Source organism: Aotus nancymaae, unplaced genomic scaffold (assembly GCF_030222135.1).
Source record: "Aotus nancymaae isolate 86718 unplaced genomic scaffold, 86718_ANA_hifiasm-v0.15.2.pri h1tg000021l, whole genome shotgun sequence".
Taxonomy (NCBI): domain Eukaryota; kingdom Metazoa; phylum Chordata; class Mammalia; order Primates; family Aotidae; genus Aotus; species Aotus nancymaae.
In genome coordinates this window covers 13,664,185-13,677,988 of record NW_026988433.1, presented here as the reverse complement: position 1 = coordinate 13,677,988, position 13,804 = coordinate 13,664,185, and the positions used below count along the sequence as shown (strand labels likewise).

General features: G+C 41.2%; 1 protein-coding gene and 1 long non-coding RNA gene across 3 annotated transcripts in view; one reads left to right on the top strand and one right to left on the bottom strand.

Annotated features, from left to right (window-relative positions):
- The window catches only part of LOC110569265 (uncharacterized), a 290,201-nt gene that overhangs the window by 32,305 nt on the left and 244,092 nt on the right, over window positions 1-13,804 (bottom strand). The gene's annotated exons all lie outside the window — the stretch shown is intronic.
- CCDC60 (coiled-coil domain containing 60) overlaps window positions 1-13,804 on the top strand; it is a 210,735-nt gene that overhangs the window by 83,826 nt on the left and 113,105 nt on the right. Inside the window, exon 2 of the mRNA XM_021675492.2 lies at window positions 7,366-7,445. Within this exon, the coding sequence (XP_021531167.2) occupies window positions 7,366-7,445 (80 nt within the window). The remainder of the gene's footprint in view (window positions 1-7,365; window positions 7,446-13,804) is intronic.

The following is a 13,804-nucleotide window of genomic DNA, read 5'->3' as shown; positions in this document are numbered from 1 at the left end:
GACAGTGCACATATAGTACATAGGAGAACAATAATGTGACTGGTAGAATTGGCATTAGTTCCATTTCACAGATGGGGAGTAAAGCTACCTCACTCAAGGTCACGGAACTCCTAAGTGACAGGGCCAGGACTCAAGGTCTTTCTGACAACAAAGGTCTTTCCATCCTTTCCTACCACATTCCACTTCTCAGCCGTCAGGTTAAACCACATCACTTCCAGATGTTATTATTTAAACAGCCCCAGCACATGAATATTGAATGTAAGTATACCTGCCAAGAAAACCATCCCCATCTAAGAGTCCACTGTGAGTCTGTGCATGCTCATGCTCCACTCCTCCCAGGCCTCCCACCCCCATTTACCACCTTTTAGCCTGGTGCAGTACAGGACATCACGTGGTGTTTCTCATGATCCTGCTCTCAACAACTCATTGGGGCGGTAAGAGAAAGGACGGTGTTCACACATGCTATAGGAAAGGTGGGCAGGGCAGAGACTTGACTGTATTTTCTAGGAAACAAAGAATGGAGTCATCACCTGTGCTCTGCAGAGCAATGGGAAAACTGAAAGCTCTGAAGCCAATGGCACATCCAAGGGAAGCAAAGACAGAAAATCAAAATCAACTGTCCCCAAGATGGCTTTTATGCAACCAGGCTGGGAGTCATCACGAAGCACAAAACAAATGATATCTGCAGAGATGGTGTATTAGTCCATTCTCACACTGCTCTAAAGAAATACCTGAGACTGGGTAATTTATACAGCAAAGAGGTTTAATTGGCTCACAGTTTCGCAGGCTGCACAGGAAGCATGATGCTGGCATCTGCTTCTGGGGAGGCCTCGGGAGCTTTCACTCATGGCAGAAGGCAAGGCGTGAGCAGGCATCTTACATAGTAGGAACAGGACCAAGAGAGATGGGAGAAATGCCACGCACTTTTTAAAAAAATTATATTGTAAGTTCTGGGGTACATGTGCAGAACGTGCACATTTGTTACATAGGTATACATGTGCCATGGTGGTTTACTGCATCCATCACCTCATCGTCTACATTAGGTAATTCTCCTAATGCTATCCCTCCCCGGTTTCCCCACCCCCTGCTATCCCTCCCCTAGCACCCCACCCCCGACAGGCCCTGGTGTGTGCTGTTCCCTTCCCTGTGTCAATGTGTTCTCATTGTTCAACACCCACTTATGAGTGAGAACATGCAGTGTTTGGTTTTCTGTTCGTGTGTCAGTTTATTGAAAATGATGGTTTCCAGCTTCATCCAAGGCCCTGCAAAGGACATGAACTCATCCTTTTTTATGGTTGCATAGTATTCTATGGTGTATATGTGCCACATTTTCTTTATCCAGTCTATCATTGATGGGCATTTGGATTGGTTTCAAGTCTTTGCTGTTGTGAACAGTGCCACAATAAACAAACGTGGCCACACACTTTTAAACAACCAGATTTCACAAGAAATCACTATTGAAAGGACAGTACCAAGGGGGCATGGTGTTAAACCATGAGAAACCACCCCCATGATCCAATCGCCTCCCACAAGAATCCACCTCCAGCATTAGGAATTACATTTCAACATGAGATTTGGGTGGAGACACAGATCCAAACTGTACCAGATGGTGGACAGGTTTGCTTGGTTTTTATTTTCTCCTAATTGTTTTATCTTTTCCTGATTTTCTATTAGGCTGGTGCAAAAGTTATTGTGTTTTTTGCCATTTCAATGGCAAATGAATTTTTGGCATCCATTCAATGGTAAGTGAATTTCAGTGGCAAAAACCACAATTACTTTTGCACCAACACAACACAATACAATGTTCATTAGTGTCAAAACCAGAATAAAATATTAAATGTGAAGTTGTATTACAAATATGTTACCTGGGTAGGGAGACACATAAATGAGTGTCAGTAAGGAGTATAAAGACCTAACAATGTGGGAAGTAGAACAGGTAAGATTTGAGGGGAGGGGAGATGATCTACAAGGATCTGGAGAAATTGGGAGAAGTAGAAGGGTTCTGAATACCCTAGAATCATGATTTTTGATAATTTTTTGGAGGGAGCGAGGGGCATGATCACAATTCTGGATATGCATTTAAGCCATGGAAAATTCTGGGAACCTCAGGCTTAAGATCAAAAGGAATATCCAAAGTTATCATCTGTAAAGGAATCCTTGGTTAAATTAAGGGGCAGACCTGCTTTATAGTCCAAAAGTGGCCTGGGGCCAAGACATTTGCATACGTTGTACCATAATCACTTGCTTTCACCCTCATTTCCATTTCCTGCTCCCCACAGGGGGCTGATCCTTGCAAACTACATTTCCCAGGTGCCCTTGCAGCTGGCTTCCAGGTAGGTTCAGCCAATAGGAGGCACCAGCAGGAAACTGAAGGGTGATTGTTAAACAGAAGCCAGGGCATTTTGCCCTTTCTCTCATTTGGCTTATGGTGGCACCTCCAGCTGGAACTACATCTCCTCCATAAGTCTAGCTTATGCCACGTGGCCTGATTCCAGGGCTTCTGAAGGCCACCTCTTCCCTTAATTCCTCCAGCCCTGGAGATGGTAGAGGTTTCCTTTTGCTAATCTCTAGCTTGCCTCACCATCCTTTTGAGCTCTTCCATCACCTTTGTAACTGCTCCCCTGTATTAAATTCCCTCTGTTCAACTACCTGTCATGAGCTCTGATCTCCTGCCTAGACCCTGCCTGATCCAGTATGTTAAAATAAACTATTAGCTTACATCATTCCAGACTCTCAGATGACTCTATTTTAATTGGCATTAAACATTTCTACTTTGCCTGCCTTGACATAATTAGTCAAAATTGCTTTACAAACATGAAAAATTCTATTATTTTATTAAAATTAATCTCTGTAAATTGTAGACAAATTAGGGAAAAAAAAGATAACCAAAACAAAAAATTATTAATTGCCTATAATTCAAACACCCTGAGATAACATCTCTATTAACAATTTATTGTATTTACTTCCAGCTTATTATATTATTACATATATGTCTTGTCATATGTCAGTATTTTAAAACCATTTATATCAGATCACATACATTTCTGGAAATTTCTATAGATTTTATCAGTATAAATCTTAAAATTTCTCTATCATCTACTGTCTTTACATTTTGTAGCATGCATTTTTCATCTGAAATTATGTTCCATTACCAGCCTTCCACATTAGTAAATAAACAGCTATAGCAGCACTAAGTGGTAGCACCAAGACTCAAATGCATCACATACCACTGTCTGGATAGATCATGATTTATCCCCACAATGCCTATTGCGGGACATTGAGGTATTTTTCACTATTATTCACACTGCTGTGATAGATATCCTTGGGGATAAATCTTTTCATCCTGGTGACATAATTTCCTTGGCTGGGGAAAGAGGATATGTATTTTTAAAGCTTGTCACACGTATGTCTAAATTGCCCTCCAGAAAGGTTGTACAGAGAGGCTGATTTTTGAGTGCTTTATAAACTTTTTATTGTGTTAATATCAAATGATGTTCGTAAATGTCCTGACAACTAGTTATTTCTGCTGGCTTATTATAATTTTAAACAAAACTATAATTATAAAGTTATAATCATAAAGTTATATTTATAATTACAAAATTATACTTTGACAAAAATGGTTTCCTGAGACTCCATTGAAATGCTGACATAGTTGTGAGGCTTAAGCGAGGCCATCTCATGCTGCTAAAGTTGGTGTCAAGTTGAGGACACAATTCAGTACCAATCCCAAATCCACCCTTACATAATGATGTGAATTCCTGGTGCACAGGCAGCTATCATTAGGTGACATTTAAAAAAAAAATGATTGAATGTTGGACATTATCATAGTTGTTTCATGAGGAAGGTGAAATTTAAGATGTTTGGGAGACTGTTGAAGACATGACCATGGCATAAAACAGGGTTTCAATCATGTATTTTCAAATTATCTGGCAGGAAAATTTCTGATATGCTTATTTTTCCTTCATTTATAAGTATGCTTAGTTCACAGCATCTTTTTGGAAAGTTACTTTGGCCTGCAGGAAATATATAATGAGGTTCTCCAAAATAAGTGGGATTAGAAAGACAGGCAACCTCATTTTAAAATATTTGATCTCAACACGGCCAATCTCATTGCTTTCACTGTGAAATACACCAGAATGGGGGTCGTCTGATCTTGATGCCTCAAAAGCAGTGATGGGAAAGGAAGAAAAACTAGTAAAAATAAGTCTCAGTCTTTTAGCTGTTTTGCCACTCCCAAGAGACGAACGCATTTCAGATAGAATTTTGTGGCTGCAGGTAACAGAAAACCTAATTTAAGCTGTTATAAATAATAAAGGAAATGTTCATGAAAAGTCAAGATCCAATGAAGCTTGATCAGTTTAACAAGGCACCATGGGACGAGTTTTTCTCTCTCTTCTCTGCCTTTCTTCCACATCATCTTTGCCCAAGGCTGGCTACCCTCGTGGGCACAAAATGGCTGTGAGCAACTCCCAAGGAATATCATTTTCCCCATTTCTAGTCAGTGAGGAAGGAGAACATCTCTACCTGCGCTTCCCAGAAGCCCCTAGAAAGTGCTTGCATCTCATTTGCCCAAACTGGGTCACATGACCATCTATAAACCAACCACTTTGACAAGTTTGTGCTGTTTGGCTTCAGTTACTCAGGGCCTCATCTGCTGCTAGTACCATGAGCATCTCCCAAGACGCAAGTGCCAACTAAAGAAAAAGCAAAGGGCCTAACCAGGGAAATAACTGGTATCAACACAGAGGGTAAACAGATGTTGGATGTGTGAGACAAATGAATGTTCATGATGCAAAAGCTTGGGAAAGCACTTACATGCCTCTCAGAGGGTGGTCTCTCCATCCACTTCATCCATGAACGCTGATGGGTCTGTCATCAATTTCCAGCCAAGGGGTTCTTGAGGCCTCCTGGTATACTGAGATGATCAACACATAGTGCCTGTAATTCATTACTGATAATAACCAGAGACAAAATTTGTAAATGATTTCATTGTTTCCTATCCAGTTGACCTGATTCAAGGCTATCCACATGTTTTGTTTTGTTGTTTTGTTTTGCATTCTTTATATTTTCCTTTATTTTTCTCCTTTGACAAGGTCTCACTCTGTCATCCAGGCTGGACTACAATGGCACTATCTCAGGTCACAGCAGCCTTGACTTTCTGAGCTCAAGTGATCCTCTCATCTCAGACTCCTGAGTAGCTGGGATTACAGGCATGCACCACCACAAGCTTGGCTAATGTTTTTGTATTTTTTGTAGAGACAGGGTTTTGCCACATTGCCCAGTCTGGTCTCAAATTCCTGAGTCAAGCCATCCTCCTGCCTCAGCCTCCCCAAATCCTAGGATTACAGGCATGAGCCACTGCGCCTGGCCCCACTTTCTTGAGTGGGCAAGTAATAGGTGCAGTTACAAATACTCTGTGGAATTGCCATAGACTCTTCACCCTTTGTCTATGCTGCCTTACATGGAAATATGTATTGGCCAACCCAGGAGAAAAATGGAATCAAGCAGGCCAGAAGCAGTTCCTTCCTCCACTTCATCTCCCACTGTCTCCCACCCAACTCTACCACAAACGTCATTCAACTTTGAAACAACTATACTTCTCACCTTTCACTTTCAAAGCCCCAGAGCAGCAGGCACCATAGCCCAATTTCAATGATGGTGGCTCCAGGGAAATTACTTTGCCTCCCCACACACATCGATATTGGGATTTCTGTTAGTGAGCACCCAACGTGTTCTCACCCCACCTTCAAAAAACACTACCAACCAACCTTTGTCATATTTCACCTTGCCATTTACTTTTTAAATCTTTTCTCTTTCACTGTGTAACTAATTAATATTTATTGCAAAGTTATAGGAAATGCACATCAGCTAAGAAAAAGAAATGAAACCTGCCATAATCTCAACCCCAGAGAGAATCACTGCATTTTGGAGCTATGTCATTTCATATCTTTGATATGTATCTATCCACACAGATCATTTTTTCAAAAACAAAAACAGAATCATGCTATAAATATTACTTTGTAACATGTCTTTTGACTCAAAGAAATCAAACATCTTTATATATCAATAAACATACTTACATTATGTTGCCGTTATACTTAATTGCTTCATAGTATTTCATTGTTTAGATGCACCATAGTTATTTAACTTGTCTTCTATTGTGAGTTGCAAAGTTATTTTCCAATAGTTTGCTACTACCAGCAGCATCCTGGTGGACAGTTTTGTTGATGAACCTCTATGCCCATGAAAGGCTATTTCCCTAGAATTCTTGACAGCAATGTTGTTGGATCTAAGGACATGCTCATTTCTAAAGCATCTGGTTGCTCTTCTGGAATGCCAGCACAAAGTATTTACCAGCTTTATCTGAGAGTGCCCATTTTCCCATAATTTCTTCGTATTCTTTTTGTTTTAAAAAAATCATAAGGTGCAGGAAAATTTTGAGACAAGATAATCCAGACAATATTCTGATTATTATTTCTCCAAACTGGGGGTTGAGAAAAATGACTTTTATACTAAAACATAATTTTTCAAGTATGATGGCTCAAAGCTGTAATCCTAGCCTTACTTGGGAGACTGACGCAAGAGGATCTCTTGGGCTGAGGAGCTTGAGGCTGCAGTGAGTTGCACTCCAGCCTGAGTGACAGTGTGATCCTGTCTCTAAACATAATAATAATAATAAAATATAATATAGTTAATTTATCTCTCTTCTTTATGTTGAGCCTGTATCAACTTCTGAGTAATGTGAGCTTTCCCCTATGTATAGTCAAGGAAAATTAATGGGGAGAAAGAAACGGTCATGAACAATTATCTGGATAATTCATTCATAAACCTCTGCTGTGGGGGCAGGAAGAGAGGGGAAGTACATTTGTATCTTTACATTGACAAGATTCAGCTCTCCAAATCAGCTGCTAAAACCACCAACAATAATTATTTTTAATGCCTAATTTTTTGCTTTAAGTGTAATGCTAATAGTAGTCATTTCCGTTTATCTAATGCTTGCTATAAGTGAGGAATTTAGCAATTAATTTAATCCTCAAAACAGAGTAGGAGTTATTCTCCCATTCTACTGAAGAAATGGAAGCCCAAATTCTTCAGAGAGTTTGAGTAATTTGTTCAAAGTCACACAGCTGGTCACCAGACAGAACCAGGATCAGAGCTCAGGTCTACCTGTCTTCAAAGCACTTACCGTGTCCACTGTGTCACATGGCAGCCCCCTCTTCAGTGTCAAGGTAGACTCTGTGCTGCCCAGGACCCCTCAAACCCAGCCATACGTCTCAGATAAACCCATGAGCCTCCTGTGCCTGGCTCCATTTGTAACCATTGTATCAACACTCCTTTTACTTTCACCCCTTGTCTTCTCATCAGGTCCCAGACAAGCCAATGAAGAGCATCAAGTATATGGACAAGGAAATAATAAACCTCAAAAAGGACCTTATACGAAGCCGGTGAGTGAGCCCAGCAGGGAATGATCCATAGACAACCCAACAGGCATGAGCAGGCAGTGGGGTGTTGCCTTCAAGTCCTTGCCCAGTCCCAGCATCCCCCAACCCTAAACCCTGAGAAGAAGACTTGTAGGAGGGTAACCCAGGGAGGAGCAGAGGACAGAATTGCTTTCGCAGTTGGACTTTCCAGGGAGTACCCATGCCATGCCAGCCCCCAGCCGCCTTCCTAGTATCCCCTCTGCTTTTCTTTTGGACCTGAATCCAATTTAAGAGAGTTCCCCCATGCTCCAGAAAAAACTTCCCTTTTTACTCCAGACCCACAGGATGATACCATGTTCAGAGTCATTCTCAAATTCTGACCCTGCTACCTGCTAGCAGGGATGCTGGAGAAGTTATTTAAACTCTCTGGGCCTCTCTTTCCCTATCCGTAAGATACAAATAATAGGAGGTTGTTAGAAGAACTGAGTGAAATAAAGCAGATAAAGTGCCCCTCATATGGCCTTGAAGACAGAGCTGTTCCTATCTTTCCTCTCCTCACTCCCCATTCCTTCCTTCCCTGATGATTGAGGCCCAGGACCATGTTTTGATCATCTCTGTGTGGTGAGATGGAATTTTGTTTTCCCCTTACCCCTTAACTCTTTCCTGAGACCTAGAACATCCCAAGGCAGGATCCTAAAATGAGACTTTTGGTAAAGCAACTCAAGACAGAGTAAGAGATGAACACTCTTTAAGCACGAAACACATAAGACATGTGCTGAGAGGGGTAATCTAGGCAGCAGGGAAGTTCTGTTTATCTTAGATACCTCCCACTCTGAGCCAGATGCAGTGAGAGGCAGAGTGAGACACCTTCTCCCTTCACCTCCACTGTCTGAAAGCTACACTTTACTGCTACCAGAATCTCCACCCTACCCCATCCAGTAGCACAACTTGACAGAACTGATGACTGAGCCCAGGAGGACTCCTGGAAGGTGGGGGAAGGGAAAGGAATTAAAGGGCCTAGGGGAGAGGTGAAGAGAGGGTCCCAGAGGGCCATAGTTTCACTGACTGCAAGGTGTGGCTGTGTCGGCTCTCTGAGGGTCTCTAGACACCGTCTAGTTAAACATAATTCAAACCTTGTGTGTAATTTTAACTTTCTGAGTAGCCACACTAGAAAAAGTAAATAGAAACAAGTGAAAGTAACTTTAATAAAATATTGTTAACTCAGTACCTCCAAAATATCGTCATTCAACATGTAATCAGTATTCAAAATGTATTAATGAGATTATTTTCATTATGTTTTTTATTACATGATGAAAAGCGATGAAAGGATGAAAAGTAATGAATGATGAAAGATCTGGGATATATTTCATACTTAGAACACTTATCAGTTTGGACCAGACACATTTCAAGTACCCAATAATTGTCATAGACTAAATTGTGCCCCTGCCCCTTCCCCCACCGACACACATTAATGTGCTGAAGCCCTAAGCCCCAATATAATTTTTTTGGAGTTAGGACCATTAAAGAAACAAGTAAGGTTAAAGGAAGTCAAAGGATGGGGCCCTAATCCAATGTGATCGGTGTCCTTATGAAAGAGGAAGCAACATCAGGCATGAGCACACAGAGAAAAGGTCACATGAGAGGACACAGCAGGAAGGCGGCAGTCTGCAAGTCTAGGAGAGAGGCCTCAGGAGAAACTAACCCTGTCTGCTGGCACCTGCACCTTCAGCTTCCAGTCTCTAGAACTGTGAGAAAATAAATGTCTGCTGTTTAAGCCACTCAGGGTGTGGTATTCTGTTAGTGCAGCTCCAGCAGACTAATACGTAAGAGTCAATGCCGGGATTCTTAACAGAGAATGATCCAGCTCAAAGAGTCCAGCGGAGCTCAGTCTCAGATTCCCTTGCAGAGCTGAGCTCACAGGTGGCATTTGAACTTGGATCTCCAAATTGAGAGCTTAGACCCACAAGGATCCTCTGTTAGTTTCAGACATACTGGCCTCTATGTAACTGCCCAGTGGATTCACCTTACCCGAATTTGTAACTGCCTAGTGGGTTCATCTTGCCTGCTGCCTAGACAAAGCAGACTTATCAAGCTCCTAAACTGATCTTAGGAGTAGTTTAGGGAGGGTCAGAATCTTGTAGCCTCCAGCTGTATGACTCCCAAACCAAAATTTCTAGTCTTGTGGCTAATTTATTAGTCCTACAAAGGCAGTCTAGTCCCCAGGGAAAAGGGAGGTTTGTTTTGAGAAAAGGCTGTTATCTTTTTTTTCTTTTTGAGACAGAGTCTCGCTCCATCACCGGGTGCCAGGCTGGAGTGCAGTGGCACCACCTCGGCTCACTGCAACCTCTGCCTCCTGGGTTCAAGCAATTCTCCTGCCTCAGCCTCCTGAGTAGCTGGGACTACAGGTGTGCACCACCACGCCCAGCTAATATTTTTTGTATTTTTAATAGAGACGGAGTTTCACCATGTTGGACAGGATGGTCTCAATCTCTTGACCTCGCGATCCTCCCGCCTCGGTCTCCCAAAGTGCTGGGATTACAGGCGTGAGCCACCATGTCCGGCCTCGTCTTTGTTTTAAACTATAAACTAAGTTCCTCCAAAGTTAGTTCAGCCTATGCCCAGGCATGAACAAGGACAGCTTGGCAGTTAGAAGCAAGATGGAATTTAAGTCAGATGTCCATTATAATTTTGCAATGACAGGTTCTTTATTTATTTATTTATTTTATATATATATATATATATATTTTTTTTTTTTTAATTGCATTTTAGGTTCTAGGGTACATGTAAAAAACATGCAGGATTGTTGCATAGGTACATCCATGGCAATATGGTTTGCTGCCTCCATCCCCGTCACCTATATCTGACATTTCTCCCCATGTTATCCTTCCCCAACTCCCCACCCCCTGCCGTCCCTCCCCTAGTCCCCCCCACCACAGACCTCAGTGTGTGATGCTCCCCTCCCTGTGTCCATGTGTTCTCATTGTTCGACACCCGCCTATGAGTGAGAATATGTGGTGTTTGATTTTCTCTTCCTGTGTCAGTTTGCTAAGAATGATGGTTTCCAGGTTCATCCACGTCCCTACAAAGGACACGAACTCATCATTTTTTACTGCTCCATAGTATTCCATTGTGTATATGTGCCACATTTTCTCTGTCCAGTCTATCATTGATGGGCATTTGGGTTGGTTCCAAGTCTTTGCTATTGTAAACAGTGCTGCAATGAACATATGTGTGCCTGTGTCCTTATAGTAGAATGATTTATAATCCTTTGGATATATACCCAGTAATGGGATTGCTGGATCAAATGGAATTTCTATTTCTAGATCCTTGAGGAATCGCTACACTGTCCTCCACAATGGTTGAATTAATTTATACTCCCACCAACAGTGTAAAAGTGTTCCTATTTCTCCACATCCTCTCCAGCATCTGTTGTCTCCAGATTTTTTTCATGATTGCCGTTCTAACTGGCGTGAGATGGTATCTCAATGTAGTTTTGATTTGCATTTCTCTAATGACCAGTGATGATGAGCATTTTTTCATATGTTTGTTGGCCTCATATATGTCTTCTTTTGTAAAGTGTCTGTTCATATCCTTCACCCACTTTTGGATGGGTTTGTTTGCTTTTTCTTGTAAATCTGATTCAGTTCTTTGTAGATTCTGGATATTAGCCCTTTGTCAGATGGGTAGATTGCAAAAATTGTTTCCCATTCTGTTGGTTGCTGATTCACTCTAATGATTTTTTCTTTTGCTGTGCAGAAGCTCTGGAGTTTAATTAGATCCCATTTGTCTATTTTGGCTTTTGTTGCCAATGCTTTTGGTGTTTTAGTCATGAAGTCATTGCCTATGCCTATGTCCTGAATGGTTTTGCCTGGGTTTTCTGCTAAGGTTTTTATGGGGTTAGGTCTTATGTTTAAGTCTTTAATCCATCTGGAGTTAATTTTAGTGTAAGGTGTCAGGAAGGGGTGTCAGTTTCTGCTCTCTGCACATGGCTAGCCAGTTTTCCCAACACCATTTGTTACAGGGAATCCTTTCCTCATTGCTTGTTTTTGTCAGGTTTGTCAAAGATCAGGTGGTTATAGATGTATGGTGTTGCCTCCGAGGCCTCTGTTCTGTTCCAATGGTCTATATCTCTGTTTTGTACCAGTACCATGCTGCTTTGATTACTGTAGCCTTGTAGTTTGAAGTCAGGTAGCATGATGTCTACAGCTTTGTTCTTTTTGCTTAGAATTGACTTGGCTATGCAGGCTCTCTTTTGGTTCCATATGAAGTTTAAGGTGGTTTTTTCCAGTTCTATGAAGAAGATCATTGGTAGCTTGATGGGGATAGTGTTGAATCTGTAAATTACTTTGGGCAGTATAGCCATTTTCACGATATTGATTCTTCCTAATCATGAGCATGGAATGTTTCTCCATCCATTTGTGTCCTCTCTTATTTCGTTGAGCAGTGGTTTGTAGTTCTCCTTGAAGAAGCCCTTTACATTCCTTGTTAATTGTATTCCTTAGGTATTTTATTCTCTTTGTAGCAATTGTGAATGGCAGTTTGTTCTTGATTTGGCTCTCTTTAAGTCTATTATTGGTGTATAGGAATGCTTGCGATTTTTGCACATTGATTTTGTATACTGAGACTTTGCTGAAGTTACTTATCAGTTTAAGGAGATTTTGGGCTGAGACAATGGGGTCTTCTAGATATACAATCATGTCGTCTGAAAATAGAGACAGTTTGACTTCCTCCTTTCCTAATTGAGTACCCTTTATTTCTTTTTCTTGCCTGATTGCTCTGGCTAGAACTTCCAATACTCTATTGAATAGGAGTGGTGAGAGAGGGCATCCTTGTCTAGTGCCCGATTTCAAAGGGACTGCTTCCAGTTTTTGCCCATTCAGTATGATATTGGCTATGGGTTTGTCGTAAATAGCTTTTATTATTTTGAGATACGTTCCGTCAATACCTAGTTTATTGAGAGTTTTTAGTATAAAGAGCTGTTGAATTTTGTCAAAGGCCTTCTCTGCCTCTATTGAGATAATCATGTGGTTTTGTCTTTGGTTCTGTTTATGTGGTGAATTATGTTTATAGACTTGTGAATGTTGAACCAGCCTTGCATCCCCGGGATGAAGCCTACTTGATCATGATGGATAAGCTTTTTGATGTGCTGTTGCAATTGGTTTGCCAGTATTTTATTGAAGATTTTTGCATCTATGTTCATCATGGATATTGGCCTGAAGTTTTCTTTTCTTGTTGAATCTGTGCCGGGTTTTGGTATCAGGATGGTGTTGGTCTCATAAAATGATTTGGGGAGGATTCCCTCTTTGTGGATTGTTTGGAATAGTTTCAGAAGGAGTGGTACCAGCTCCTCTTTGTACGTCTGGTAGAATTCAGCTGTGAACACATCTGGACCTAGGCCTTTTTTTGGTTGGTAAGCTCTTAATTGCTGCCTCAACTTCAGCCCTTGTTATTGGTCTATTCAGGGTTTTGACTTCTTCCTGGTTTAGGCTTGGGAGGGTGTAAGTGTCCAGAAATTTATCCATTTCTTCCAGGTTTACTGGTTTATGTGCATAGAGTTGTTTGTAGTAATCTCTGATGGTGGTTTGTATTTCTGTGGAATCTGTGGTGATATCCCCTTTATCATTTTTTATTGCCTCTATTTGATTATTCTCTCTTTTATTTTTTATTAATCTGGCTAGTGGTCTGTCTATTTTGTTGATCTTTAAAAAAAAAACAGCTCCTGGATTTATTGATTTTTTGAAGGGTTTTTGTGTCTCTATCTCTTTCAGTTCTGCTGTGATCTTAGTTATTTCTTGTCTTCTGCTAGGTTTTGAGTTTTTTTGATCTTGCTCCTCTAGCTCTTTCAATTTTGATGACAGGGTGTTGATTTTAGATCTTTCCTTACTTCTCATGGGCATTTATTGCTATAAATTTTCCTCTAGACACTGCTTTAAATGTGTCCCAGAGATTCTGGTATGTTGTGTCTTTGTGCACAGTTTCATCTACAGTGTTTGAACCCAAGTTAGAGGGCTTTTGAGCTGATGTCTTCAGAACTTTGGAGCCACAGGGACTGGTGGCAAGTAGGATCAAGAAGTCAAGAATCATGTGAGTAGGGACAGCAGCTGTGGCAGGCAGCTGAAAAGGAAGATGGCACAGAGGGGAATGAGCATCCCAACAGGGAATTGCACTCTGTTCTACAGCTCTGCCCGGAGGATGTTCCAGGCTTCACAGGAATGGTACAGCATGGACGTTGGATCACAAGAGAGGTTCCAAATACAGAATTTCATGGGCATCCATCAGTCATAACAGACACTGGCCTTACCCAACCATTATGACCATAATATGGTCATAAATTCTTACTAGCTGAATATTATCAGCCTTGAGGTAGAGAAGGCCAACCAAGA